The following is a 26619-nucleotide window of genomic DNA, read 5'->3' as shown; positions in this document are numbered from 1 at the left end:
GGCTTCTTTTCCTTCAGAGGATTCAGGCGACTGTAGACCCAGATTAGCGCAGGTCCTAACCTCGTTTGGGTCGGGCCTCCTGGCGGGCCAGCGAGGGGCAGAGCCGGTCGCCTCCAGCCGGGTGGCCTTCTCCGCGTGCGCCCGGCCAAGGCTGGCGAGGGGGCGGGTCCGAATGCGAGTCAGGGACGGGGCGGCGCCGCAACGCCCTGAGCGCCCCGAAGCCCGCGCGCCGGGAGCCCGGCCCCCATCCCCAGCTTCCCAGCGTGGGGCCGGGGCTCGGCCGTCGCCTAGCAACGCCCAGCCACGCCCCCGGCGGCCGCCGGCGCCGGCCCCTAGCATGGTCTGGGCCCGCTGGCCTGCGCCTGGGCTGTGGGTGGCAGGCTGCGGGCTGCTGCTCCTCGCCGTAGTTCTGTTCCTGAGTCCCCGCAGCTGCCGGGTGCGGCGGGGCCTCCGCGGCCTGCTCATGACGCGCAGCCAGCGGCTGCTCTTCCGAATCGGGTTAGTGCCCGGGCTTGGGCCGATGCGGGTTCGGGAAGGAGGGAGCGCTGGGAGAGGGGACGTGGAGGCGGGATTGGGGTGCTTGGGCTAGAGGGTCCCGGGGTAAGAGCGGAGGGATCGGGAAATGGGATGGAGAAGCCTATGAGTTTGCAGCGACTGAGGAAGGACAGGAGTTGGAGGGCTAGAGAATTGGGACCGGCGGAGGAGGTCGAGGGAGCCAGGGAGCCGGTGTGAGAGGGCAGCTGGGAAAATGCTCCAGATAAGAAGCTGGAGACCGGGGAGCTGGGAAGTGGGGATCTTGCAGCCTCGGGCCGGGGAGACGGGACCTGTCAGGATGGAGGGCAGGAGACGTTGGCTCAGCTGGCAGGTGCAAGAGAGAAGGAAAGCCCCAGACCAAATAACTGGCACTGAAACCGCCCCATCACCCAACTCCCCACCATTCCAGATAGGTTCTTTTGTCCCAAGCAGGAGTCCCAACCATATAGATCAATCTGTCCCTTTTCTCCTACCCCGGACCCTGGAGGCCCCCGGCTGGCTGAGAAATCTGACTGGACTAGCAGCCTGATTGTTGAAGGCTCATTGACCTCCAGTGGCTCTGTCCCCAGCATACCCTTCCCTCCCCTCCCCCTGCCCTGCTTTCCCTGACCAAGGCAAGAGCAATGACCAGTGCTGTCTGCCACAGAGACAGGGAGACAGGGGAAGGAGCCAGAAAAACACAGGCTTCTGAGGGCTCCCTGGCCCCCTACTTCCAGTGGGACCATGGGGCAAAAGCTCAAGCCCCAGTTTAAGGACAGTGATTTTGGGGGATGAGAACTGTGGGAGCCCTGGCTAAAGGCCAGGTTGCTGAGAAGGCCAAGTCCTGGGAATTTCCTGAGGTTCAGAGAAGGCATTGTGCAATTCACCCCTCCTCCCCCACCTCCCCAGATTCCCCGCCAGGCTTCAGGCCTAGGCATTCACTAGCATTCAGAGAAATAGAAATAGAGAGGCCTAGTGGGATGTAAAAGAATACTGGGGATGAAGGAAATCTTGTACATGACTTTTGGGATACTTGTGTTGCCATTATCCCAAACATTGGTCACATTGTAGGTAATGCTCCAACCAAGTTGCCATTGCTCATTATTTTAATGCTAATTCCCATTACAGATAGCATTAAAATAATGACATTTTGAATATATTAATATCTTAATATTTATGAGGGGTGTTTTTGTTTTGGTTTTGGTTTTGGTGCTGGGTTTGAGCCCAGGGCCTCATATGCTAAGCATGTCCTCTATCACTGAGCTACACCCTTTGGAACAAAATTTTTTTAAAAAATTTATTTTACAAAATTTCTGGGAATTTGACAGCTGTCTTTGAGAAGAGAGTTTGAAATCTATTTCCAGCTTCCAAACTTGGTAAATTTGGTTGAGTTCAGTGGTGCTCACCTATGATCCCAACAACTCAGGAGGCTGAGGTAGGAGAATCACAAGTTCAAGGCCAGTCTCAGCAACTTAACAAGGCCCTGTCTCAAATTTAAAAATGAAAAGGATTGGGATATAACTCAGTGGTAGAATGCCCTGAGTTCAATCCCCAGTACAAAAAAAAAAAAAAAGTATCATACAAATGGCCTAAGGAAATGGAAAATAGGAATGTCCATGAGGAACTGGAATTAAAATTGCTGAGATCAGAATGTCCAAGATCGTTCTATCAGAATTGTGAGGTTTTGGGTATGCCTAGAACTTGAGATCCGGAAATTTCCAAATTCCTGAACTTCAAGTTCTCAGAGATCTTCTTCAGAATTCATTATTTATATGGGCTTTCCTTTGTCTGGATTTCAAGATTACCTGGAATTAACTTCCCAAATTGGCAGAGCAGAAGGGTGTGCCTGGAATCAGAATTCCAGACCCTATGCTCTGAGGTCTGAGAAACAATTGGTCCAGTCCCCTGGGGGGCAGACCAATGGCTGCTGGAGAGGCGAGCCTAGCAGGAAACCCACCGGGAATGTGTAGGCTGAGAATGTGTGTAGTATTTAGGCATAGTAGTTGGTGCTGTGGGCGCCTCCAGGCCCACAGGAAGGATGGGGAGGGAGGGGAAAGCACATGGGCACCTGGCTGGGAGGACCACAAATGGAGGATTGGGTGGGGTGCTGGAAAGTAGACCCTGGGAAATCCTAAACAATGGCCGGGAAAGAGGCTGTTTATATCATTAATAATGATACAGAAGTGGCATTTGTCAACTTTATAAAAGGCTTTCTGGTCTTTTGGAATGGGAATAACTGGGCACAGTTGAGGTAGGCAAAACTGAGGTTAGACACATGCATTTGGGGCTCTGTGGGGGCTAGGAGGGTATACAGTAGCTAAGCACACAGCATGTCACCAGACAAATCAGCTCTTGAATCCTGGTTTTGTTGTGCAGTGGCCATGTGACCTTGGACAGACAACCTTTCTGTGCCGTTTGCATCTGTAAAATGGGGATGGCGAGAGTGCCTGCCTCATAGGGCTTCTCTGAAGATGAAATGGAATTTCACGTGTAGGTGCCCAGGGCCTGGCTCAGAGTAGGTCCTCAGGAAATGTCGGTAATTGCCATAGCCTGGGATGGGCAGGAGGGAGGGTACCTGGCGTGACCAGCTCCTTCTGGAGCTTCCTTATATCCCTCCACTAGTGTCTACCTACCACCCGCCGGGAAGGGCCACATTCCTCCATTCGTTAACACCTCACTGCCCTGGGCAGAGACTAGGATCACAGACAGGAGCAGAATGTGGCCTCAGTGCTCCTGGGTGGGGGAAAGGTGCACGTGAACAAATGTAAACAGATATCCAAACTGGTGCAGGGGAGGGGCACCCCAGGAGCTGGAATTGGGAGGAGGGGACTCTTGCATGTGTGCCCCTGCTTCATGCCACAGTTTCCCTCTTGCCCCTTTGCCTTCTCGGGGATAGCTGAGAGGATTTTGCAGAACAAGGCCCTGAGGAGAGCCTCTGTCTGCTGAGGGAAGTCAGTGGGGCATAGGCAAGGCTCATGCAGTAGCCTGCAGAGTTGAAGGTAGACAGCGGCAGCCTTTAGGAGTGGACAACCCTAGCTGGCCAAGCCCCTCGCCCCCTCATTCCTGTGCATCAGAGATCCTTCTTGGTCACCCCCAACACACACCTGAATAAAACCAACCGTCCCCAGGGTGAACCTTACTTGCAGGACTTCTGTAAGAGGAAGCCCTTTATCATGGACAGTGAGGCCCATTATCTTGATGCTGAGGGTGGCAGGAGTCCTGATCGGAGGATCCTCGAATGAAGGACCATCTACCCTGCTCTGCTCATGGCCTGAATAAAAGCCAGCTGAAGGCAAGGTGCTGGGCCGTCTGCGACAGCCTGTCAGGAAGGGGGACGGGGAGAGGGTTCTTTTCCTTTCTTCAGGCCTTTGGGACCTGGAGAAGTCACCTGCCACCTAGACCATGGCAGCCCCTTGGCTTCCCTGCTCTCCCTATGGCACACCTCCCCTACTGCCCAACAGGTGTCCCGTTCCCAAACCACAGAGCACAGCTGCTAACCTCCACCCAGGTCTTTGTAGCCCTCAGCACCCAACCCCAGACCTGCCCAAGTCCCCTTCCCCAGGACTCTTCCTGTACTCCTGTCTGGCCTGTCAGTACTTCTGTCCTCCCCTGTGTCTCTTTGGTCTAGTTTTATTGCATCCTCAAGATTTGTCTTCACGGGCTGGGGATGTGGCTCAAGTGGTAGCACGCTCTCCTGACATGCGTGCGGCCCGGGTTCGATTCTCAGCACCACATACAGACAAAGATGTTGTGTCTGCCGAGAACTAAAAAATAAATATTAAAAAATTCTCGCTCTCTCTCTCTCCCTCTCCTCTCTCACTCTCTCTTAAAAAAAAAAAAAAAAAGTTGGAATTCTTTATAGGTCTTTAAAAAAAAAAAAAAAGATTTGTCTTCATGATGCATCAAAATTTGAACTTCTCCCCACCCTGCTTCTCCTCGCACCTGGCCTCCCATTGCAGTCTCTGCCCTCCAGCCCCTCAGTGTCCTCAGTGTGGCAACCAGAATGAAACTGTTCTGATTTAAGTTGGAAGCATACTGTTCCTCTGCTCAGACCCTTCAGCCTTCCATCTCTCTTACAAAGAACAAGTCCATTCAAAGAATGACAGCCAGGTGCAGTGGTGTGCACCTGTAAACAAAGAACAAGTCCATTACAAAGAACAAGTCCATTCAAAGAATGACAGCCAGGTGCAGTGGTGTGCACCTGTAAACACAGCAGTTTGGGAGGCTGAGGCAGGAGGATCTCAAGTTTGAGACCAGCTTCAGCAACTTAGTGAGGCCCCAAGCAATTTATTTTTTTATTTTTATTTTTTTTAAGAGAGAGTGAGAGGAGAGAGAGAGAGAGAGAGAGAGAGAGAGAGAGAGAGAAGAGAATTTTTAATATTTATTTTTTAGTTTTCGGCGGACACAACATCTTTGTTTGTATGTGGTGTTGAGGATCGAACCCGGGCCGCACGCATGCCAGGCGAGCGCGCTACCGCTTGAGCCACATCCCCAGCCCACGCCCCAAGCAATTTAGTGAGAACCTATCTCAAAATAGAAAAAAAAAATAAAAAGAGTTGGGGATGTGGTACCCCTGGGTTCAATCCCCAGTACAAAAAAAAAAAAAAAATGACTTCAGTATTCTCTGCCCCTTTTTACCCGACATGTAAACAGCAATGTCCCGCCTCTGCACACTTCATTCTCTCTGCCCTGCTTCAGTCTCCACAGGACCTGTCCCCACTTGACATGCTATACATTGACTTGTCTATTTGTTTTTGTTTTTGTTTTTGTTTTTTTAAAGAAAGAGTGAGAGAAAGGAGAGAGAGGGAGAGAGAATTTTAATATTTATTTTTTAGTATTTGGCGGACACAACATCTTTGTCTGTATGTGGTGCTGAGGATCCAACCCGGGCCGCACGCACGCCAGGCGAGCGCGCTACCGCTTGAGCCACATCTCCAGCCCCTGTCTATTTGTTTTTCTCCTCCAACCAGAATATGGCCACACGAGGGAAGAAACTTTCTTCACTACCGTGTCCCAGCCTTCAGAGCAATGCCTGGCTCCTGTTGGCCCTTGCTAGATGTTTCTGAATTTTCAAACTGGCTTGGCCCAGGTGCCATCTCCTCCAGGAAGCCAGCCCAGCCTCCTCAGTCCAAATTCATCTCTCCCTCCATACTGGACCCTGCCACCCTCTTTCCTCTTACAGATTTAGTGCACCTTCTTGCCCGTTCTGGGGTCGGCTCTGGTTCCCACAGGCCTGGCTCAGGGAATGGTTGAATCAAGAGAGCCTAGGGTCAGGATGAGGAAGAGAAGGCGAAGGCCAAAATAACCCACCCCACGCCCAAACAAACAAAACCCAGAGCCCCGGCTGGGCAAGTGGCCTAGGAGTACAGGCAAGGAGACTGGCCCAGGCCGCCCACCCAGCACAAGGCTCAGTGGAGGGTCCTCAGCTCTTACTGTGCCTCCTGTCAGGTCCAACAGCCCCGAGCGCCACTCCTTCCCCTTCTGTGAAAGATGACTGTCCTCTGGAGGGGGCTGCGAAGTCTAAGGAAGAGCTGTCCCAGGATGGCAGGAAATGCAGTCTTGTGCTTTGACCCCGTATGTATGGTCCTCTCTGGGCAGAGAAGTGACACCCCCACCCTGGCAATCTGGCAGCTTCAGGAGAACCTCACCCCCTAGGCGTCCTTAGCTGGCTCAGGTTCTTTTTCCTGAGTTTTGAAAAAGCACAAAACAGGGAGCTGCTGTCAATTGCAAAGAGACCTCTGAACAGGCCCTGACTCCAACAGAACCCTGTGTCCTGGTGGCCCTCCAGGTCCTTCAGCACTCAGATGGCCATTTCAAGTTTTTTTTAATATAATTTTTATAAATTTTTTTTTTTTTAATGTGATGCTGAGGATCAAACCCAGTGCCTCACATGTGCTAGGCAAATGCTCTACTACTGAGCTGCAATCCTGGCCTGCCATTCCAAGTTCAGTGTCATTAAGAGTGTCCTGTTGCAAGCTAGGCATGACAGCACATGCCTGTAATCCCAGTGACTCAGGAGGCTAAGGCAAGAGGATCAGAAGTTTAGGCCCAGCCTCTGCAATTTAAGAGAGGCCTCAGTAACTTAATGAGACTCTGTCTAGAATAAAAACCAAAAGGGAGTGTGGATGTAGCTCAATGGTAGATCTCCCCTAGGTTCAATCCCAAGGAAGGAAGGAGAGAAAGGAAAGAAGGAAGGAAGAAAAGAAAGCCCTGTCCCTGGTCACATGCAAACTTGGGCAAGCTGGGTCCTGGCCAGAAGCACCCTTGACCCGAGGCCTCACCAGCCTGGGCTTAGTTGTTGGGTCACAGTGAAATCAGGGACCCACTAAGGCCAGGAGCCGCTTAGAAAGTACTGGAGGGGCTGGGTTTGGCAGCGCATGTCTGTAATTCCAGCGGCTCAGGAGGCTGAAGCAGGAGGATAGTGAGTTTAAAGCCAGCCTCAGCAATTTAGTGAGGCCCTAAGCAACTCAGTGAGACTCTGTCTCAAAATAAAATACAAAAAACAAAGGGCTGGGAAATATGGCTCAGTGGTTGAGTGCCCCAGGGTTCAAACTCCTTACAAAAAAAAAAAGTACCAGAGGGAGCGGGGGAGGGGACCCTGGCAATAGGGACTTTTCAGGTCATTCTGTTGGGTACAGACCCCTTTATGCTCATCCCCTCCTGGCCTTTGCCATCTGAGGCTGATGCCCAGATGGCACAAGGGCCTGAGGGAGGAGGAGGAAGAAGAAGAGTTCCATTGTGTGTTTTCTGTGTACCAGAGGGAGGGATAGGAGGGCTCTGACTCACGGTCCCCAGCTGTCCCACACAGCATCCCATAGGCTGGAGGCTCAGCCTCGGACACCAGAGGCCATGCTTTGGCTCAGTGAGGTCAGGAGGTGTCTGTGACCCGACGCTGCAGGGCTGGTGCTCTGTAGGGAGGCCCCTGGGCAGCTGCAGTTCACCCAGGGCCACTACTCCCTGCTTCAGCCCTGCCCTCTCTGCAGGGTGATTTTTTTGTCTCCCACCTGGGTCCCAGAGGGCCAATTAGGAAACTTTTGTTTTAGGTGAGGTGATGGTGGGTAGTTTCGGGCAGAACTGCTGAATCAGAATTCAAGAAAGGAGGGAGGGACAAGAGAAATAGAGAAAAATCAGAGTCAGTCTCTCTCTCCTCTCTCTCTCTCTCTCTCTCTCTCTCTCTCTCTCTCTCTCTCTCTCTCTCCTCTCCCCAGAACTGGGGATTGAGCTCAGAAACGCTCTCCTTCAGAGCTATGTTCCCAGCCCTTTATTGCATTTGGATACAGGGTCTTGCTAAGTTGCCCTGGCTGCCTCCTACTTGCGATCCTCCTGCTTCAGCCTCTTGAGTCGCTGGGATTGTAGGTGTTCACCACTGTGCAGCTCAGACAACCTTCCTGTTTAGCCTGCACCCCGGATCATTCAGGTGCAGTTGGTCAGGGCCTTCCTTTGAGAAGCTCTGTCCTGGATCCCAGCTTGCTGACCCTACTTGGGAAACCGTGGCAGAGTGTGAACCCACCCCTGGTTCCCAGGGTTGACAATGTCACCTTGTGAGTTATGTGCACTTTAGGGGGACACTCAGATTAACAAAAAGGGAAGCTGAGGCTGGGGAGTGAGTGAGTCTTGCCTTTTGTATCCAGCAATAGAAGAACAGAAGCTATGTACCTGGTAATGACTCAAGAAACCAGAGGCCAGCTGAGCTTGGTGGGGCACCCCTGTAACCCCAGCAATTCGGAACGCTGAGGCAGGAGGATTGCTAGTTCAAAGCAGCTTTAGCAAAAGCGAGGTGCTAAGCCACTCAGTGAAACCCTGTGTCTATATAAAATACAAAATAGGGCTGGGGATGTGGCTCAGTGGTCGAGTGCCCCTGGGTTCAATCCCCGGTACCAAAACAAAGAAAGAAAAAAACAAGGCCTTGACCACCTAGTGGGGCCCTAAGCAACTTAGCAAGATCCTGTCTCAAAAATAAATAAATAAATAAAAATGCCTGGGGATGTGGCTCAGTGGTTAAGGACACTTGGAGTCAATCCCTGGTACAAGGGGGAAAAAAAGAAAGAAAGAAATCAGGGGCCAGGGTCTAGGATGAGGCTCAGTGGCAGAGCTCTTGCACAAGACCCCGGGATCAATCCCCAGCACTGTGGAATAAAAGCGGCATTGCAACCAGGTCGGGTGGGGTGGGCCACAGGCCATACATAGCTTCTTCTCAGGGACTTCTCCACTGGGCTTTGTTCCTTTTTTCCTAAATTCTCTCCTCTCTCTGGCTCTCAGTGGGACCCACAGAACCATCAGCCCCGCCAGCCGTCCAGGATCAGGAATCCCAGAGCCTGGATTCAGAAGGGCCCTTCATAAGTCCTGGGTCAGGGTCTTATCCTGAGACCCCTGGGGTCCCTGTTCCTCTGCAGTTGTGTGCAGAACGCTGTCTGGGTAACAAGTTAGCCCAGAGAAAGGATTCAGAGTGCTGTCCAAGCTCTGGAGGTTCCAGAGGCCAAATTCTGCCTGTGTGTCCAGGTCACTATAACCACCCTGACATATCATTTTTCTCAGAAAAGGCCCTCAGAGGAATTGGAGTGGCCCCGAAATAGTTCAGAACCACCCTTCTCATCCTACCCCCTCATTTTGGGTTTGGGGAGGAATTGAGTGCCTGAGTGGACTCCCAATCAAGATACCAGGAATGAACCTCTGCCTGCAGTCATTATGTGGTATCAAGTGAGCCCTTTTCCCCTCTCTGGGCTCCATTTCCTCATCTGTAAAACGGGAGGACCACAGTATCTGCCTCAGTCCTGTTTTGAGGGTGACCTGCCTGAGGTCAGGGGTGGGAAGCACGTGACTCAGGGTGTGCCCACAGGCGGAGGCAAGAAAGCTGCTAATTGTTATTAAAGGTGAGGCAATGAGCTCCAGAGGGGACCTGTGACCCGAGCTGGGCAGAACAGGGGCTGGGGGGGGGCCCAGCTGCAGACTCCAGCTTCCTCCTTCCCCTTCCTGGCCTGGAGGCCCTGGCTGCAGACCACACAGCAGAGGAAGCTGGGATTTTGTGTCCCAGTGACACAAACCCCACCCCTGCCCTTGGGTCTGGGTGACCTGCTTGGCAGAGCACCCTGCTCACCCAGGTCTGTGGAGGCAGCAGGGAGAGGGAGGGACATGGGAAGCAGGTGGGAGGAGGGGGACACGGGTGGAGAGGACTTAATTGGGCAAGACGCCCCCCCCTGGGCTTCCCAGGATCCAGCAGCCTGGTGTCCCTTGGGATCTACTTTTTGGCCTCTGTCACGGCACCATCCACAGGCCAGGCCCTCTCCTGGCCTCGCCTACTCACCAGCCAGACGTTCTTGATGCCAAGGGCTGAGCTGGGAGCTCCAGCAGGATTGCCAGGATCCCTGAGAAGCCACAGGAGGCGCAGGTGGGAGTCTGCCCACCCTGGGCCGGGCCCTGACCAGGGCGCCTGGGTGGAAGCCATAGGCATGGCCTCTGCCTCAAGGACCCAGGGGGGTGTGGGAGGGCCGCATGCCCCAGATGGAGCCCAGAAAAGAGGTTTTCTGCTGGCCTCAGCAAGGGCCACTTCTCTGAGGAGACAGGTGTGAGCAGAGCCTGAAACAGTTAATAGAGAAGGCCCTGAGGGTGGGCAGGAGGGCATTGCAGGCAGGGTGGGGGGGCTGCCAGAGCAAAGGCAGGGAGCAGTGGGGTGGTTTTGAGATTTTAAAGAGTTAGTCCCTCATTCAAAAAAGGCTAGATACTAGGGCAAGCCTCTGTCCCGTCCCCCAGTTTAAGAAATAAACCCGGCTGGACTTCGATAGCCCCTGTCGCCCTGCTTACTTTACCACCTACATCTGTATCCCAAAATGGTAGCTCTGTGGTTTCTGCACGTGTTGGCATTTTTAATAAATGTCGTCAGCTGTCTTCTCAGCAACCCCTCTTTTAGCTTAATGGTATATGTCGAGCCTTGAGCGTGTGGAGACCCGTTATGCTAGATGGTTTGTTTTGCTGGCCGTGTAGGTTTCCAGTGAGTATGTCACACTTGTTTATATATTTGCTGATGGACATTTGGGGAGTTTCCACCTTCCCACTCTGGGAGTGCAAGGCTGTCATTAAACAGATCAGGAGACACAGATCTCAGGGCTTACAACAGGGCCGCCCCTCCCCCTGAGCCAGCTCTGGTCCAGGCCCTGAGTCACCCCCACCTGGATGACTCAGCATCTCTGACCACCCACTGTGGCTGCCTGCAGGTGCAGCAAGCCAGGGAGTGCTCAGAAAAGGAAGTCAGACCATGGCTTCTCTGCCTTAACCTGGCAGCAACTCCTCTCCAACCATGGCCTGACCTCTGCCTGCCTCTCAGATCTCTGTCCTCCCAGCCCTGCCGAGAGCCTGAAGCCCCCCAGAAACTCCTAGAACATACCATATACTCCCTCCTGCCCAGGCCTTGATACCATGCTGCCCAGAACAGTGCCCACTGCAGGGTCCGACTCTCAATTTCCAGCTTCCTTATCACCTCTGAGAGAAGAGGTCTTCCCTGGCCACCCTGCCCACAGTCAGGCCTCTTCCCTTAGGTCCCTCTCCTCCATCCCCAGCTCGAATTAACCGATACTTTGCTGATGTGTGCAAAACCAAAGCCCCCATGTAAGCATCCAATACGGCAGGGAAGGACATTTCTCAGTTCCTCCCAGCAGACGACCCTGTGCTAGCAGCTGTGTGGCTGAATTTAGGAAGGAAGTGGCAGTTGCTCAACCCCTCCCACCCTGACGGAGCCTTGCCTGTTATCTTGCTCTATGCCACTTAGTCTCTTCGCAGTCCCAAGTGTGGCTTGCCATTCTGTGGATGAGGAACCTTATCTACAAGACCCACAGCCTGCCAAGGGCACAGAGCTGGTGTAGGGAGAAAACGAAGACAGAACAGGCCTTGACATGGCACAAGGTGGTGTTGGGTACAGAGGAAAGGGTGCTTGTCTCATTGAACTTTTTAACTTTTCATTTTGAAATAATTTCAGAATTGTCAAAATAGCACAAAGAATTCCTATATACCCCTTGCCCAACATCTTTCATAATCACCGTACAATTATCAAAACCAACAAATTAGCATCAACACAAGATTGTTAATTACTCTCAGAACTTATTCAGATTCTGCCAACTGACTCCCTAATATTCTTTTTTCTGGTCTAGAATTCAATCCAGCTTCCTGAATAGCATTTAGTCTCCTAGTTTTCAGTCTGTCTGTCTGTCATGATGTTGACACGTTTGTCTGAGGTTTTCTTATGAATAAATTATGGCTCTGTATTTTTGGCATGAGTACCGCAAAGTGAAGTCATGCCCTCCTTGGCATCATATTGAGAAGCAAATGATGTCTGTATATCTGTGTACTGTGACTGCTGAGGTTTGTGTTTTTTTTTTTTTTCCTTTGCAGGGCGGGAGATGGAACCCAGGGCCTCACCTATGTAGGCAAATGCTCTGCCCCTGAGCTACACCCCCAGGCCTGAGGTTAACTTTGATCTTGGTTTCAGGTGGAGTCAGCCAGGTTTCTCCCCTGCTGACTAATTAGAATCTTGTGGAGGAGATACTCTGGGGCAGGCTATGCAGATTTGCTCCTTCCCAGGTACTTGGCTGACTGCCCCCAGCGGAGCCCAGGTGTTAGACTGCCTCCTGTGCTGGAGCTCTCAGTGTTGTCTGTGCGTTGAGCCTCGGTGAGCGGTGAGCGAGGGAGGCTGAGGGCCAGGGAAGGCTTCTTGAGGGAGAGGGCAGCACAGGCAAGGCACCTGCCCAGGAGGCAGCACTGAGGAGGCGGGCTCTGCCCTCCTTCTTTCCCATCCCCTCAGGCTCCTCACCTGCAGGGTCCTACACAACCTCCGGCTGCAGGCCACTGTGGGGCCTGTCCTCAGGCAGCTGACAGCCACCCAAGCTCACCCTTCCTCCAGCTCAGGACCTTCAGGGACAGTTCAAGCCCCCAGTTCCCGCTCCAGCAGAGAGGGGCAGCAGCCGCAGCTGTCCACTCACCACCTCTCTCCAGCATGCGAGCGCGCGCACACACACACACACACACACACACACACTGCCACGCCTGGGTAAATTGTTGAGGGAATGAAGAAGAAGGTCGCCCTCTTCTCAGGATGGAGAAATGACTGACACCTGTGTCTCCGACTTGCTTAAATCTGCTATCCTCTACCCTCTCCAAGAGTATTCAAGGGATCAGAGGGACCCTTTGGCAACCTTAATGTGTCTTTTTTATTTCTTAATATATCTTTCAGTTTATATATTTCTTTCTTTCTTTGCCTCCCCCCCTTCTCTCCCCTCGTGTGTGTGTGTGTGTGTGTGTGTGTGTGTGTGTGTGTGTGTGTCTCTCTCTCTCTCTCTCTCTCTCTCTCTGTAGTGGGGATTGAACTCGGGTGATACGTGTGCTGTACCACTGATCGACATCCCCCTCAGCCCTTTATTTTATTTTGCGACAGGGTCTCTCACTGAGTTGCCCAGGCTGGCCTCCTCCTGCCTCAGCCTCCTAAGTTCCTGGGGGTTACAGGCATGCACTATCACTCCTGGCTTTATTTTTCATTTATTTTTAAGTCCATTTTCTATATTTTGTATTTGTGTTTTCAAGTAGTAATTTTTATGCTGGTTGATTAAAAATGAAAGTAAAACCAACCTGAGTATACAACAATAAAGTTTTTGGTTTTGTTTTTAATTTTTGTTTGGGGAGGATCTTATTTCTGAACCACAGGATTCTTTTAGAGTTTCTCACTTACTCTGGCTCTCTGCAAAAGTATTTCATGTTCACTACCAGATAGGAAGAAAATCCAGCCAGGTGCCAGGCTGTACCCCTGCAATCCCAGAAATTCAGGAGGCTGTGGCAGGAGGATCACAAGTTCGAGACCAATCAGGGCAACTTAGTGAGACCCTGTCTCAAATTTTTAAAAAGGGTGGAGGTGGTACTGGATTAGTCATTCAGTGGTAGAGCACCCCCAGGTTCTGTCCCTGGTACCACAAAACAACAGTAACAACAAAAACACAAACAAAATCTATTAAGGATCCACTGGTATTTTCACTGAGAGCCACTCTCAACAACTCAGTGCCTTTTCAATGGAGATGTACACAAATATTTTCTCATTTTTTTCTAAAAAAAAAAAAAAAAAAAACCCTCCATGTGCTGTTTATAATTAATTCCTGCCATCTGTTTTCTGTTGTGCTCACTCAGCTATTTTAGCAGCACAACACAGACAGAATAGCGTGTCCCCAGCAGCGGGTGGCCGGAGGGGCTGGTTGCACTTCCCGTTCTTCTGCTCCTGAGTGCCCGCAGACTGCACAGCCTACCCCGGACTTCTTGACAGGTCCCCTCCTCAGAGAGGCCTAACTTCTTTAGGAAAGTGTGTCTAACATGGCAGTTCCTCCGTGATCCTTTCCCTGGTTTTAGTTTGTCATCTTTACTTGTTGACTGTCCTATTTCTCCTGCCAGAACATAAGCTTCAAGTGGCTGGTGACTTTGCCCTGGGCGGTGACTTTGCCCTGCACCCTGTGCACACAGGGTCTGCCTGGCCAATAGCCAGGGCTCAATGAATATTGCTGAAGACACAGAAGCACAAGCGACTGAAACTGACTCAGAAATAAAGCCAAAATAGAGGACCTATTTTTAAAAAGGGCCTTATGACCCATAAACAACCACAAAGCCCCCTCAGTGTACCAATTACCAGTCGACCCAAGTGCAGGGGTGTGGGGGGCAGGGAGGATACTGATTAAACTTCAGCTGAAACATTATTCCCAAATTGTCATGGAGGCCTGCTTGCTTCTGCCAAACTGCAGACGAATCAGCTAGTTCTTCTCTGGGGGTCTGAAGAGAGGCTCCCCCACTCAGCGTGCCCCCCCACAACACACACATCAGAAATCCTGGAGAGGTTTGGGGTCTGTCCTCTATCCTGACTCACTCTTCTGCCTCAGATTTCAACAGCCAGGGTGCCTTTCTGTTTTCTGACTAGCTTGACATACATCCCCAAGCAGACTGCCCCTGACCCCATCCCCGGCCAACTTAAAAGTTTCCCTTCCCTGAAAGAACTGGCTACATAATTTGTAAACTAGCCTAAAGTGAAATCTTGATCCTCTTGTTTAAAAAGCAGGGACAAAGGGCTGGGGATGTGGCTCAAGCGGTAGCGCGCTCGCCTGGCATGCGTGCGGCCCGGGTTCGATCCTCAGCACCACATACAAACAAAGATGTGTCCACCGAAAACTAGAAAATAAATATTAAAATTCTCTCTCTCTCTCTCTCTCTCTCTCTCTCTCTCTCTCTCTCTCTCTCATTCTCTCTAAAAAAAAAAAGCAGGGAGAAAGTGCCATTAAACGTACTAAAATATAGAGCCAGGCATGGTGGCACACACCTGTAATTCCAGGGAATCAGGAGGCTGAGGCAGGAGCATCCCAAGTTCAAGTTGCTTAGGGCCTAGACTCAACAACTTAGCAAGGCCCCATCTCAAAAATTTTTAAAAAAAGATCTGGAGTGTAGCTCAATGATAAAGTATCCCCGCGTTCAATCTCCAGTATTACCCAAATCAATGACAAGTCAAAAGAATGATCATAAAAGAAAAGAAACACTTCATTTTTGATAACTTTTAAATTATTATTTCTACCAGTACTAACAACTTACTGAAAATTAAGGAAGGACTGAATGAAAGAGGACAGATTGGTCATCTCATCTTTCCTTCCCCTTCTCTGTCATCATCTGCATCATAAATGCACTGATGAGTTAGGAGGGCACAGAGTAGGAGAGGCTGCTTGAGGGTTCCTTGGTCATTCACGTTCCTTGGAACACTGTCGTCTGTGCAGTTGAAACAAATCCTAGTTTCACTGATAGCTTGACCTCTGAGGTCAGCCGGCATCCCCAGCCCTCAGTCACAGATGTGCACTTATCTGTGGTCACTCCAGGTCTTCTTGAATTTCCATGCGTAGAGATCCCCCAGAATTCTGTGCTCACGAGCATTTCTAATACAATATGTGTGTGGCAGAGTGGAATGGAGGCTCTTCATACCACCGTGTGTTCCTCCTCTGCTCATGTGCATGCTCCATTGTCGCCTCAGACTCTACTCACAAGATGCAAGTTCAGAGATAAATTTATTAATAATTTCAAGATGTGCCAAGAGCTGTGGCACACACCTGTAATCCTAGTGACTCAGGAGGCTGAGGCAGGAGGATCATGAATTCAAAGCCAACCTCAGCAATTTAGCAAGGCCCTAAGCAATTTAGTGAGACCCTGTCTCTAATAAAACATAAAAAGGACTGAGGATGTGGCTCAGTGGTTAAGCACCCTGGGTTCAATACCCGGTACCCCCCCAAAAAAAGAATTTCAAGATGGTAACAGCAGAGCATTAAATTGAATGGAGCCTGTCTTAGAATGGGCCCTCCTAACTGCATAGGCCGCACACCTGTGAAGCCACCTCTGTATCCTGACATTTTGTGTTTGGAAGACTGTCACCATGGTCCTCTCTTTGGCCTTTTCCCAATGAGCCCAGGACGGCTTGGAATGATGATGGGGATTGGGTCATCCGGCCTCGCCTCTGGATGCTTCCACTACCAAGCAATCAAATAGAACTTTCTAGTTTCCCCAAACAAGTCCTGCTGTCTGCTGCCTCTAGGCCTCTGTTTCCTCTGCCCCAGTGTGTCTCAAAGTTGTTGCCGGACCAGCAACAACATGGAAGTTTCTGGGTCTCAGCGCAGACCTTCTGAAGGTGGAAACTGGGGTTGGGCCCGGGGATCTGCTCCTTCACAGGTCCTGGGGGGATTCGATGCCTGCCTGGCTCCACCAGCCCCGCTCCGCTCCTCCTGAGCTGCTTGTCCTCCCTCAAGGCCGCCTCCTAACTCCTCTCCCCGCCCTTAGTCGGGGCCAGCTGTAAATTCAACCCGCAGTCCGCCTGGCGGCTGCAAGCTCCTCATGTCTATCTCATGCTCCCTCTTGCCCCGAGTGCTGACAGGGCACACAGTAGGCCAGCAATGTGTGCTGATGGAATCGCCTCGGCTGAGGAGCCGAGCTGTGGGGCTGCAGGCATGACGAGGGGACCCTGGGAGTCAGGGCTGACCCCTGCCATCCGCCCTCCAGGTACAGCCTGTACACCCGCACCTGGCTGGGGTACCTCTTCTACAGACAGCAGCTGCGCAGGGCCCGGAATCGCTACCCCAAAGGCCACTCCAAAACCCAGCCCCGCCTCTTCAACGGTGAGCTCCTGCTGCCCCTGGCCTGCCCCTGGCCTGCCCCTGTCCCCGGGGGTGGGGACACACTCCCTGCACCCTCCCCTTCACTCCCTGGAATTCCTGGGCTCCCCACCCACAGCCCATCTCTGTCTGTGTGTGTCCCCAGGAGTGAAGGTGCTTCCCATCCCCGTCCTCTCGGACAACTACAGCTACCTCATCATAGACACCCAGGCCGGGCTGGCTGTGGCTGTGGACCCCTCAGACCCTCGAGCTGTGCAGGTGAGGCGGACGCAGGGGGCACTTGGGGTCGCTCTTGGAGGTCGACTTCTTCCCTTGCTAGATAGGGATGACCCTGGTCCCTCCACCTGCTATGTGCGACCCCTCCATGTGGAGGTGTGTGTGCAGGCCTGAGAGCACAGACCTCCACAGCATGGGGGAGGGCCGGTGCCCTGGCAGGACTGGGGGGGAAGGGGGGCAGGACTGGGGGGGAAGGGGGGCAGGACTGGAAGGAGGGGGCAGGACTGGGGGGGAAGGGGGGCAGGACTGGGGGGAGTGGGGCAGGACTGGAAGGAGGGGGCAGGACTCGGGGGGAAGGGGGGCAGGACTGGGGGGGAAGGGGGGCAGGACTGGGGGGGAAGGGGGGCAGGACTGGGAGGGAGGGGGGCAGACCGAAAGGAGGGGGACAGGACTGGGGGGAGGGGGACAGGACTGGGGGAGGGGGGCAGACAGGTGCTGGCCCAGGACTGTGGGTCTAGTCAGTTTCCAAGCTGTCTCTCACTCTTTGCCCCTCACCCCTACCCACTACCCTCTGGCCTCTCTGTCAGTCCTGGGGTCTCCCTCCCTTTCCCAGTTTCTCTATGTGTAGTGCCTGTGTGTCCCTGCTAGAGCTCCCTCTCCCTTCTCCCCTCCCTGTGCCCACCCTCCTGCCCTCTTCCAGTGCCCCCGGCTGGGACCGCTCATTCCCCCCTTTCTCAGCCCTCCCATTCTCTCCCCATTTCCTGTCCCACTCTCCTCTCCTCAGCACCCACACCCTTGTCTCTCAGCTTGTCCCCCTCTGCGTCCTGCTCCCCCGACTCAGTGCCTCCTCTTCCCCAGGCTTCCATTGAAAAGGAGGGAGTTACCTTGGTTGCTATTCTCTGCACCCACAAGCACTGGTAAGGGGCTGGGGGCGGGCTCTGGGGATCTGGGGGCAGACAGTCTTCCCTAGCCCACCCTTGCCCCACTTCAGGGGTGCGGGGGCCCAGAGAGGACCAGAGCTGGTGGCAGGAAGTCAGCACAGTACCCAGCACAGCAGGGGTGGAGTTAAGGGGCTGCTCTCCACCACCATCTTATAAGGCAGGACAGTCACTCATCCTCCATTCTGTGCCCATGGAGTAGGTGTGTGACTGGGCACCAGCAAACCTTGTGATCTCTTCCATCAAAGCAAACAAGTCTAGTAGGGGGTACACTGCATAAAGGACCAATGGTTATGAACATTTAAGTGGCAGGTGCACAGGGCGTAGGGGATGGGAGGCACTAGGCAGGCTGTGACCATATCTACTTGTGAGAATTCTTCGAGGATGATTACTGGAGCTGAGAGGAGCCAGAAAGGTCAGTCAGCATTGGCCAGGCGGAGCTCTTTGGGGTGGGGGGTGCCAGGTAGTGGGGACGGGGGTGGTGGGGGTGGCAGTGACATTCTGGACAGGAAAACAGCTTGAACAAAGGCCTGGGGATGCTTTGGATAAAAAGGAGGCCCAGGGACAGTTGGCTGCCCATCTCTACTGTCCTACAGGGACCACAGTGGAGGGAACCGTGACCTCAGCCGTCGGCACCGGGACTGTCGGGTGTACGGGAGCCCTCAGGACGGCATCCCCTACCTCACCCAGTAAGTCCCTGGCCCAGGTTGGGAGGGCCTGGCAGAGGGCATTAGCTAGATCTTTGTTGGCATCCTTGCTGGCTCTTAGCAGATCCAAGCCAGGTAAGGCTTGGCACTCCCTGCCCTCCAGCTAGCCCAGCTATGGCCCCCAAGAGAGGAAGGGGAAAGGTTTGGGTCTGACCTTGGGCACTAGGTGCTTTCTCCCTGACATGGAAGCCCACCCCCTGCAAATCGCCCAGACCCTTGGGCCTGTGAAGGGAGTGGGGATCAGCTCTAGTTCCCTCTCTCCCCATTGCTTTGCCTCTAGCCCTTTGTGTCATCAAGATGTGGTCAGTGTGGGACGGCTCCAGATTCGGGCTCTGGCCACTCCTGGCCACACACAAGGCCATCTGGTCTACCTGCTGGATGGGGAGCCCTACAAGGGACCCTCCTGCCTCTTCTCAGGGGACCTTCTCTTCCTCTCTGGCTGTGGTGAGTTTCCCCGAAAGAGGAGAGAGTGGAGAGAGGTTGGGACAGAGACAGGACAGCTGTAGTCCATGTCACACATGAAAGTATTGGTTACAATGCGTATGTTGCTTTTGTGTCACGCAATTTTTTTGGTTTGTTTTTTTTCTTGGTACTGGTACCCATGGGCACTTTGCCACTGAGCTACATCCCAGCCCTTTTTATTTTGAGACAGGGTCTGCCTAAGTTGCCTTGGCTGGCCTTGAACTTACCACCCTCCTGCTTCAGCCTCTCTAGTTGCTAGGATTACGTACAAGCATCATTGCACCTGGCACCCAATTGTTTTTTATATCCTCAAGACTTTCCACGGGGGATGGACAGAAGAGAAGATCCTGCACCTGAGCAAAGACCTCAAGGGGCACTTATTGTCAGTGGGTGGGGCCTGGCTCTCTGAACAGTGACTAGAGGGATTAGGTTGTGGAAAGTTGAGGACCCCTAAGTGAGGGGAGTTTTGTAGACAGGTGGCAATCCCATGTCTTAGGCTGCAGAGTCCCAAAGGGCAGCCAGGCAAAGAAGCCCCCCTATAGAAAAGAGCAGCCCTCCAGATGCCACTGTGTGCATGGAGCCTGGCCTTGGGCAGGGTGACTGACAGGCCCAGTTCTCAGTGGGAAGAGGGAGCTAAATTCCTGGAGGTGGGTGGGAGGATCATGGCCAGAGCTTCCAAGTTGGTCCCCAGCCCTCTTCAAGTACCATATCCTGTGTCATCCTGTGCCCTTGACCCCACCAGGACGGACCTTTGAGGGCACCGCAGAGACCATGCTGAGCTCGCTGGACACTGTGCTGGGGCTGGGCGATGACACCCTCCTGTGGCCTGGTGAGGCACCTTTCCCCTTCTCTCTAGCCCCACACGGGGCCTGGCACCAGGGTGCTCCACCCCTTCAGTCCCCTGGAGCTGGAGCCAACCCAGCTTCTGGCCCAGGGACAAAGGGTTCCGCCTCAGGGGTGGGCAGGCTCCGCCTCCCTTCTTCAGGAGTGCAGTCCTGGCTCCTTAAGGCTTCTGCTTGTCACACCGCCATCCCCACCAGCCAGCCCTTGGCCTTGGGAACCCTGCAGGACCCAGAGCATTCCAAGGAGATGTCTAATTGTTTGTAGCCAGAGTCCAGAAAAATTAGTAAACGCATCCCGCATGTATCCATTGCCTTGTATTTTTATAAAAACATTCACAAGTATTGATTCTCAGAACATAGATTCATTCATTTGACAGGAACTTAATGTGCACCTGACATGAACCAAGCTCCGTTCCAGGCACTGGGACCCCAATGGTGACATCTGTGCCCTGTGGCATCATTGTTTTCTCTACTTGCCAAACTAGAAAACTCTGGCTCATTGACTGAGGTTACATGCTGGGCAGTGGCCAGTGTCCTTCCGGCTCCAAGCCTAGTGGTGTGTGTCTCACCGCCCCCCAGCCTCTGCCTCTTGCTCCTGACTGACTTGTGCCCACAGCTGGGAAAGCAGGCCCCACGGGTGGGTTTCCTGGAAGCTCCACCTTCCTCCCTGGTTGTTGGTAACCAGAGGCCTGGGGACAGGGAGGATTTTTTCTGGCCACACCACTGATCTGCCTCATGCCTCATGGCTCTGCCAGGTCACGAGTATGCAGAGGAGAACCTGGGCTTCGCTGGCGTGGTGGAGCCCGAGAACCTGGCCCGGGAGAGGAAGATGCAGTGGGTGCAGAGACAGCGGATGGAGCGCAGGAGCACGGTGCGGGGCTCGGGAGCCCGTGGGACGGCAGCCCAGGGGACGGGACGGCGTGGGCCCTCAGCCCATCCTGAGCCTGATACTGAGACGGGGCTGGGGACACCTCCGCAGAGCTCTGGCCTGTCCAGTCAGAACTCCTGGATGGGTGGGGGCTGGGGCAGCCTTCCTTTGTTGGGTCCCTTTTCCAGCCTCTGTCCACCCAGCCTGGTGCCTCTCACCCTACAGTGCCCGTCCACCCTGGGAGAGGAGCGCTCCTACAACCCATTCCTGAGGACCCACTGCCTGGCACTGCAGGAGGCTCTGGGGCCAGGCCCGGGCCCCACAGCGGACGAGGTCTGCTCCCGGGCCCAGCTCCTGGAGGAGCTCCGAAGGCTAAAGGACACGCACAAGAGCAAGTGATGCCCCAGTCCACCCCAGCCAGCCCCGCTGCAGTGGGGAGGCTGCCCGTCACCTGCACATCACTGTCCTCCTCATGGCTACCACCACCACCTCCATCTGCGCCCCCAGTGGACATTGTCCCCTCCCCACTGGTCGCGGGGAGGGGAAGGGCAAGGTGATGAGATCAAGAGTGGCCAAAGGCTGGAGACCCCACAGAATGAGGCTGGTCATCAAGGGTGACAAGAAAGGAAGGACATTGGAACATCTCCAGACCCTGCTTACTAGGAGGTCCCTCTCTGTTCCTGCACTCCTGGGCCAGCAGGGAAATGTGGAGGCTACTGTCAGCCCCTTCCCCAGGAGGCCTGGCTTTCACTGTAGCCCCAGACTAGGGCGGCAGGAACCATGACCAGGCTAAGTCCATCTTCTGCCTTTGCCCCATCAAGATTGAGGGACAGACTCTTCCCAGTAAAATGGTGTCAGGTATGGTGCCTTGGGAAAGTGGTCACTGCAAGGCTACCTGCTCTGGGTCACTAGGCCTCTACCCGTCCTCCCAGCCTCTCACCCACCCTACCTTGCCAAGGCCTTTGCAGGCAGAGCCATTCCAAGAACCCCAAGGGGCTGGAAGTCTGTCTCTAATCTCAGCCTCCGTGGGCCCCTGGCAGCCTAGAAGCAGGAGGGTCCTGGTTGCCAAGGAAACCTCTGCCTTGGCTGAAGAGACCCCGGATGCTGAGATGCAGAGCCTGACCGCCTGGCCAGCCACAGCTCCCTACATATCTGGCCTGGGCCTGTCTGCTGGCCTCTGCCCCTGCCGTGGGCCCCAAGGGCTTCCCAGAGGAGAGAGAGCCACAGTCTGCCTCTGACCAGTGCAGTTCCCTCCTTTTGGCCCTTGCTCTTGGGAATTTCTGCCTGCCTTCTTCTATCTAACTTAATCTCTCTTGCTGTATCCTCAACCCCTCTCCTCTTTTGAGTTCATAAGGATTTGGTTTGGGGCCCTGACATTCATCTTGGCACTTTGCCAAGAACTTCCATTCCTGTGATTCCCACTGGCCCCTTGGCCCCTCCCTGGCAGGGAGGAGGGCTCTGCAGCAGAATGCAGAAGTGTGGGAGCTGTGGAGGCCTCTGGGGCCCTGGGCTGGGCCCTCGCCCTCTGCTCCCCCCTCCTCTAGCTCTGCTTCTCCTCTAGTCTCGGGTCCAGGTCCCTTTGGGGCCTAGAGAGGCACCCTGTGGTCCTCTAGCAGGCATACCTGGGGTCAGCCAGAAGCCTTCTCTTCAAGTGTCAAAGCCTTGCCTCGGGCTCTCCTCACCGCTCAAGACCCTGAGATGCCCCCTACCCTCTCTTCCCCTCCCCATCGGGCCTCCCTGCCCTCTGCAGCCACAGCCCCTGGAACAACTCTAGCAATACCACCAGACTGGTTAGCAGTCTGCGCCGAGACACAGTTTCATGCCTCTGTGCCTTCGCTCACGCTGTTTCTTTGAACCGGAATGCCTTCCCCCGCTCCCCGTGCCTCAGCTGCCTGGCAAACACCTGTTCATCTCCCCCAGAGCCCTCCCTCCCCGGAAGGCACCCATGCCCCTCCTCCCCAGGCTACCTCTGCACTTTGTAAATGCTTCTCTCTCTCTCTCTGACTCTCTGTCTCTGTCTCTCTCTCTCTCTCAGCACTTAGTGCTGTGACCATGTGTTTGTTTTACTTGTTTACATGTTTGTCTCCCCTTCTAGACTGTGAATCCTTAAGGGCATGGACTGTATCTTATGCATCTCTGTATTTCTGCGCCTAGCACGGTGCCTGGCACAACAGTAGGCGCTCAATAAATGTTGAATGAATGAATGATTTAACTAAAGTCTGACTACTCAATGACTTGTCTTTACTGCTGTGTGAGTGAAGACAGCAGAGACCTTTCTAATCATTTTCCCGATTCAGTTCCAGGTCATATATGTTAGGGTTACTACCTTTGAAAAACTTTGGTCAGAAATGGCACCCTAGGGCTGGGGCTGTAGCTCAGTGGCAGAACACTTGCCTAGCACATGTATGGCACTGGGCTCAATGTTTAGCATCACATAAAAATAAACAAATAAAATAAAGGCATGCTGTCCATCTACAACTAGGAAAAATGTTTTAATTAAAAAAAGAAAAAAAGAAGAAGTGGGACCCTAAATGTATTCTTTCCACAACCCGTATGCATTTGTTCAGGGTTTACAATTTGCTTACTTCAGTGTTTTCCAAACCTGAGACGCACAGGTGGACCACAGGGCAGCGGGGGTGGGGGGCGTGACTACACATGGTCACAGCACTTCAAGGGCACAGCCAGTCTTTTTTTTTTTTTTTTGTACCAGGGATTGAACCCAGAGGTGCTTAACCACTGAACCACAGGGCCTCACTAAATTGTTGAGACTGGTCTCCAACTTGAAATCCTCTTGCTTCAGCCTCCTGAGTTGCTGGGATGAACCACCAGGAGTGAACCACCACACCTGGCTCTAGCCTGTCTTTAACACAGCTGTGAAAAGAAAGATCCAGATTCCAGCTCCACGCCTTAATTGAGTACCTGTCTCTAATTAAATTTTAACAACATCTTTGTATTTCTCTTTGGGGCCAATATTTACTTTTGACAAGTGACACTAATTTGATTGTAGATAATTATTGAAATGGGAAAACACAAAGAAAAAGTGAAACTTGGCTATGGCCAAACTGAAGGTAGGAATGAAGACAGGAAGCACTGGCTTTAGTGACACATGTTCTTGGCCAGCCTAGAGCACAGATTCCACCCGCCCCTCCCCCCGTCATGGTTCAGCCCCCTCTTAGGATCCCTCACCCCAGGCCAGGGACTCTGGCACTGGCTCTGGCCATCCTGAGTCAGGCTGGGTTGATGGGCCACAGTCTTCGCCTCCTAGAGAAGGTGGCTCTGTGTACTCAGGGACGTGTCTGGCTTGCTGCTCTCTGGGTAGGTGAGGACCAGGCTCTGGACTCTGCAGGTCACTCTGGGGATGCTCAGCTTCACATCTTCAAAGAGCCTTTGGTGGTGGGTCTCTGGGCTGGTGAACACTTTCCCAGGGCCTGGGACATCCTCCCACCTGGCTGTCTGTCCTGAAGGATGGAAGACACGTGCCTCTCCTGAAGCTGGCACTGCCCAGTAACAATCACACCGTGTGTACCTGCTTATAGGACAAGAGGTGTCACTCACCTTCAAGGCCTGGTCACAGTCCTAGTTCTGTCACTCAGCCTCCCAGTGACCATGGGCAGGTCAATTCCCTGTCCTGTTTCTTCACTTTTCAGTGGAGAGGATACAGTGAGTTAGAACCCTTTTAGGTACAAGTGTCAAACACTCAATACAGAGTAGCTTAACCCGAAAGGAGAATCTGGAGAGGAACAACCTCCTGACTGCTCAGGTGGGAAAGCAAAACGTGGAGAAGCGCAGGTGGATCCAGGGATTCAGAGTATCTTCTTTCAGCTCTGCTTTCTTCTCCATTAGTGTCGCCCTCTGTCAGGCATTCTCCCTGCAGTGGAAAGAGGCTAAGTTACAGCCTTACAGGACTCTACTTCACCACACCATGCAGAGCCTCCGATAGTCCCAGGGCTTGAGTTTCACTGCTCCATCTTGGGTCATGGGCCCAACGCTGAAGGAATCATAGACCTCAGGAGAATAGGCTTCTCTCATTGTCCAGGACAGGTCATCTGACCACACCCACAAGGACTGCATCAGCCCCACTGTGCCACACTGAACCAGGGGTCAGGGGCAAAGGAAGAAGGGGTCTGATTCTAGAAATGATGCAAGACAGCGAAATCATAAATCTTCATTCACAATTCCACTTATCAATGGGCTTGGTGGTTCATGCCTGAAATCCCAGCAACCCAGGAGGCTGAAGCAGGAGGATCACAAGTTTGAGACCAACCTCAGCAATTTAGCAAGGCCCTGAGCAACTTAGTAAGTCCCTGTCTCAAAATAAAACAAAAAAATTAAAAGTGCTTGGGGATGGAACTCAGTAGTAAAGTACACCTGGGTTCAATACCCAGTACCCACCTTCAAAAAAAAAAAAAAAAATCGTGCCACCTATCAGAGGCTATTATGAGGATCAGATGGGGAGAGGCATATGAAGTCACTCTGAAAATAATGCTACATCAGATTTCTGGTGCTATGATTAATCATAGAAGGGAAAAATTTAAATCCTATTTTTTTAATTGTCAGCTTTACTGAGATATTCACATAACAGAAAATTCACCTTTTTAAGTATAAAATTCAGTGGGTTTTAGTATATATAGAACCTGTGATCATCACCATAATCTAATTTTACAACATTTTCCTTATTCCAAAAGAAACCCTGTCCCCATTTGACATCCTGCTCACTTTCCACACCCCACCAAGACCCAGTGCTACAGAACTACTGACTACTGTCTGTCTCTACAGACTTGCCTTCTAAGCAGTTGATATATGGAATCATACAATCTGTGCACTTTTTCTGGCCTCTTCTGTCCTACGTGTTTTCAAGGTTCATCCATGTTACTGCATTTAGCAATACTGTGTTTCTAACTACGTGAGGCTGAGGCAAGGGGAATCCATTGAGCCTTGTGGGCCAGCCTGCATAACATCTCAAAAAAACAAAAAAGGAAAAAAAAAATTAAAAGCAGTACTTCATTCCTTTGTATAGCCAAACAACATTTTTTTAATGTGGGTATGCATTTAACATATATATCCATTCCACAGTTTATCCATTTTTATCCTTTCCACAGTTGAAGGGGAGTTGGGTTGTTTCTACTTTTGGTCCATCAGGATGGTCCATTAGGAACAATGTCATAAACATTCGTGAGCATTTTTTTTTTTTAATGTTTTGTTACCAGGGATTGAACCCAGAGGTGCTTAACTCCTGAGCCACATCCCCAGCCCTTTCAAATTTTTTATTTTGAGATGTGGTCTTGCTAAGTTGCTTTGAACCTGTGATCCTCCTGCCTTCCGTGCCACCATGCCTGGTGATGTACAAATTTTTCTATCTAAAATGTTTTCAGTTCTCTTGGTGATATACTTAGAAGTAGAATTGCTGACTTTTTGAGGAACTGCCAGACTGCTTTCCAAAGCAGCTATAAGTTTCCTTAATATCACTGACCTTGCCTTATGTGAGGAGAGTTATTCAAAATTCACTTTGGTACTGGGTGTAGCAGTACACGCCTGTAATCCCAGCCACTAAGTTGGCTGAGGCAGGAGGATTGCAAGTTTAAGGTAAGCCTCAGCAATTTAGGGAGACCCTGTCTCAGTGAAAAAGAAAAAGGATTGGAGACGTAGTTCAGTGGTATGAACACCCACGGGTTCAATCCTCAGTATCATACACAAAAAAATTTTTTTTCCTTTGGCTTTTAAAAATTTATACTCAGGGTTGGGGGTGTCGCTCAGTGATAGACCACTTTCCTAATATATTCAAGGGTCTGGATTTGATTCCCAGCACAACCAAAAATAATTAATACTACAAATAAAAATGCGCAGCTTCTTAAAATGCAAATTAAAAAAACATAAGTATTTTTTAAACTTTTAAACTTAGCAGTCATATTGTTCTAACTA

The 26619-nt window shown here is 52.3% G+C and overlaps 1 protein-coding gene across 1 annotated transcript; it reads left to right on the top strand.

Annotated features, from left to right (window-relative positions):
• Nucleotides 1-233: 233 nt before the first annotated feature.
• On the top strand, nt 234-22917 carry Pnkd (PNKD metallo-beta-lactamase domain containing). The gene is made up of 9 exons (XM_076866527.2): nt 234-498; nt 16555-16670; nt 16813-16925; nt 17742-17800; nt 18418-18510; nt 18809-18972; nt 19733-19819; nt 20588-20703; nt 20926-22917. Exons 1-9 carry the CDS (start codon nt 338-340, stop codon nt 21097-21099), a joined length of 1083 nt encoding a protein of 360 aa, XP_076722642.2. The 5' UTR covers nt 234-337; the 3' UTR covers nt 21100-22917.
• Nucleotides 22918-26619: the final 3702 nt, after the last annotated feature.

This window comes from Callospermophilus lateralis, chromosome 9 (assembly GCF_048772815.1).
Source record: "Callospermophilus lateralis isolate mCalLat2 chromosome 9, mCalLat2.hap1, whole genome shotgun sequence".
Taxonomy (NCBI): Eukaryota; Metazoa; Chordata; class Mammalia; order Rodentia; family Sciuridae; genus Callospermophilus; species Callospermophilus lateralis.
The sequence above is the reverse complement of the archived record's forward strand: the minus strand, read 5'-3'. Positions and strand labels throughout refer to the sequence as shown.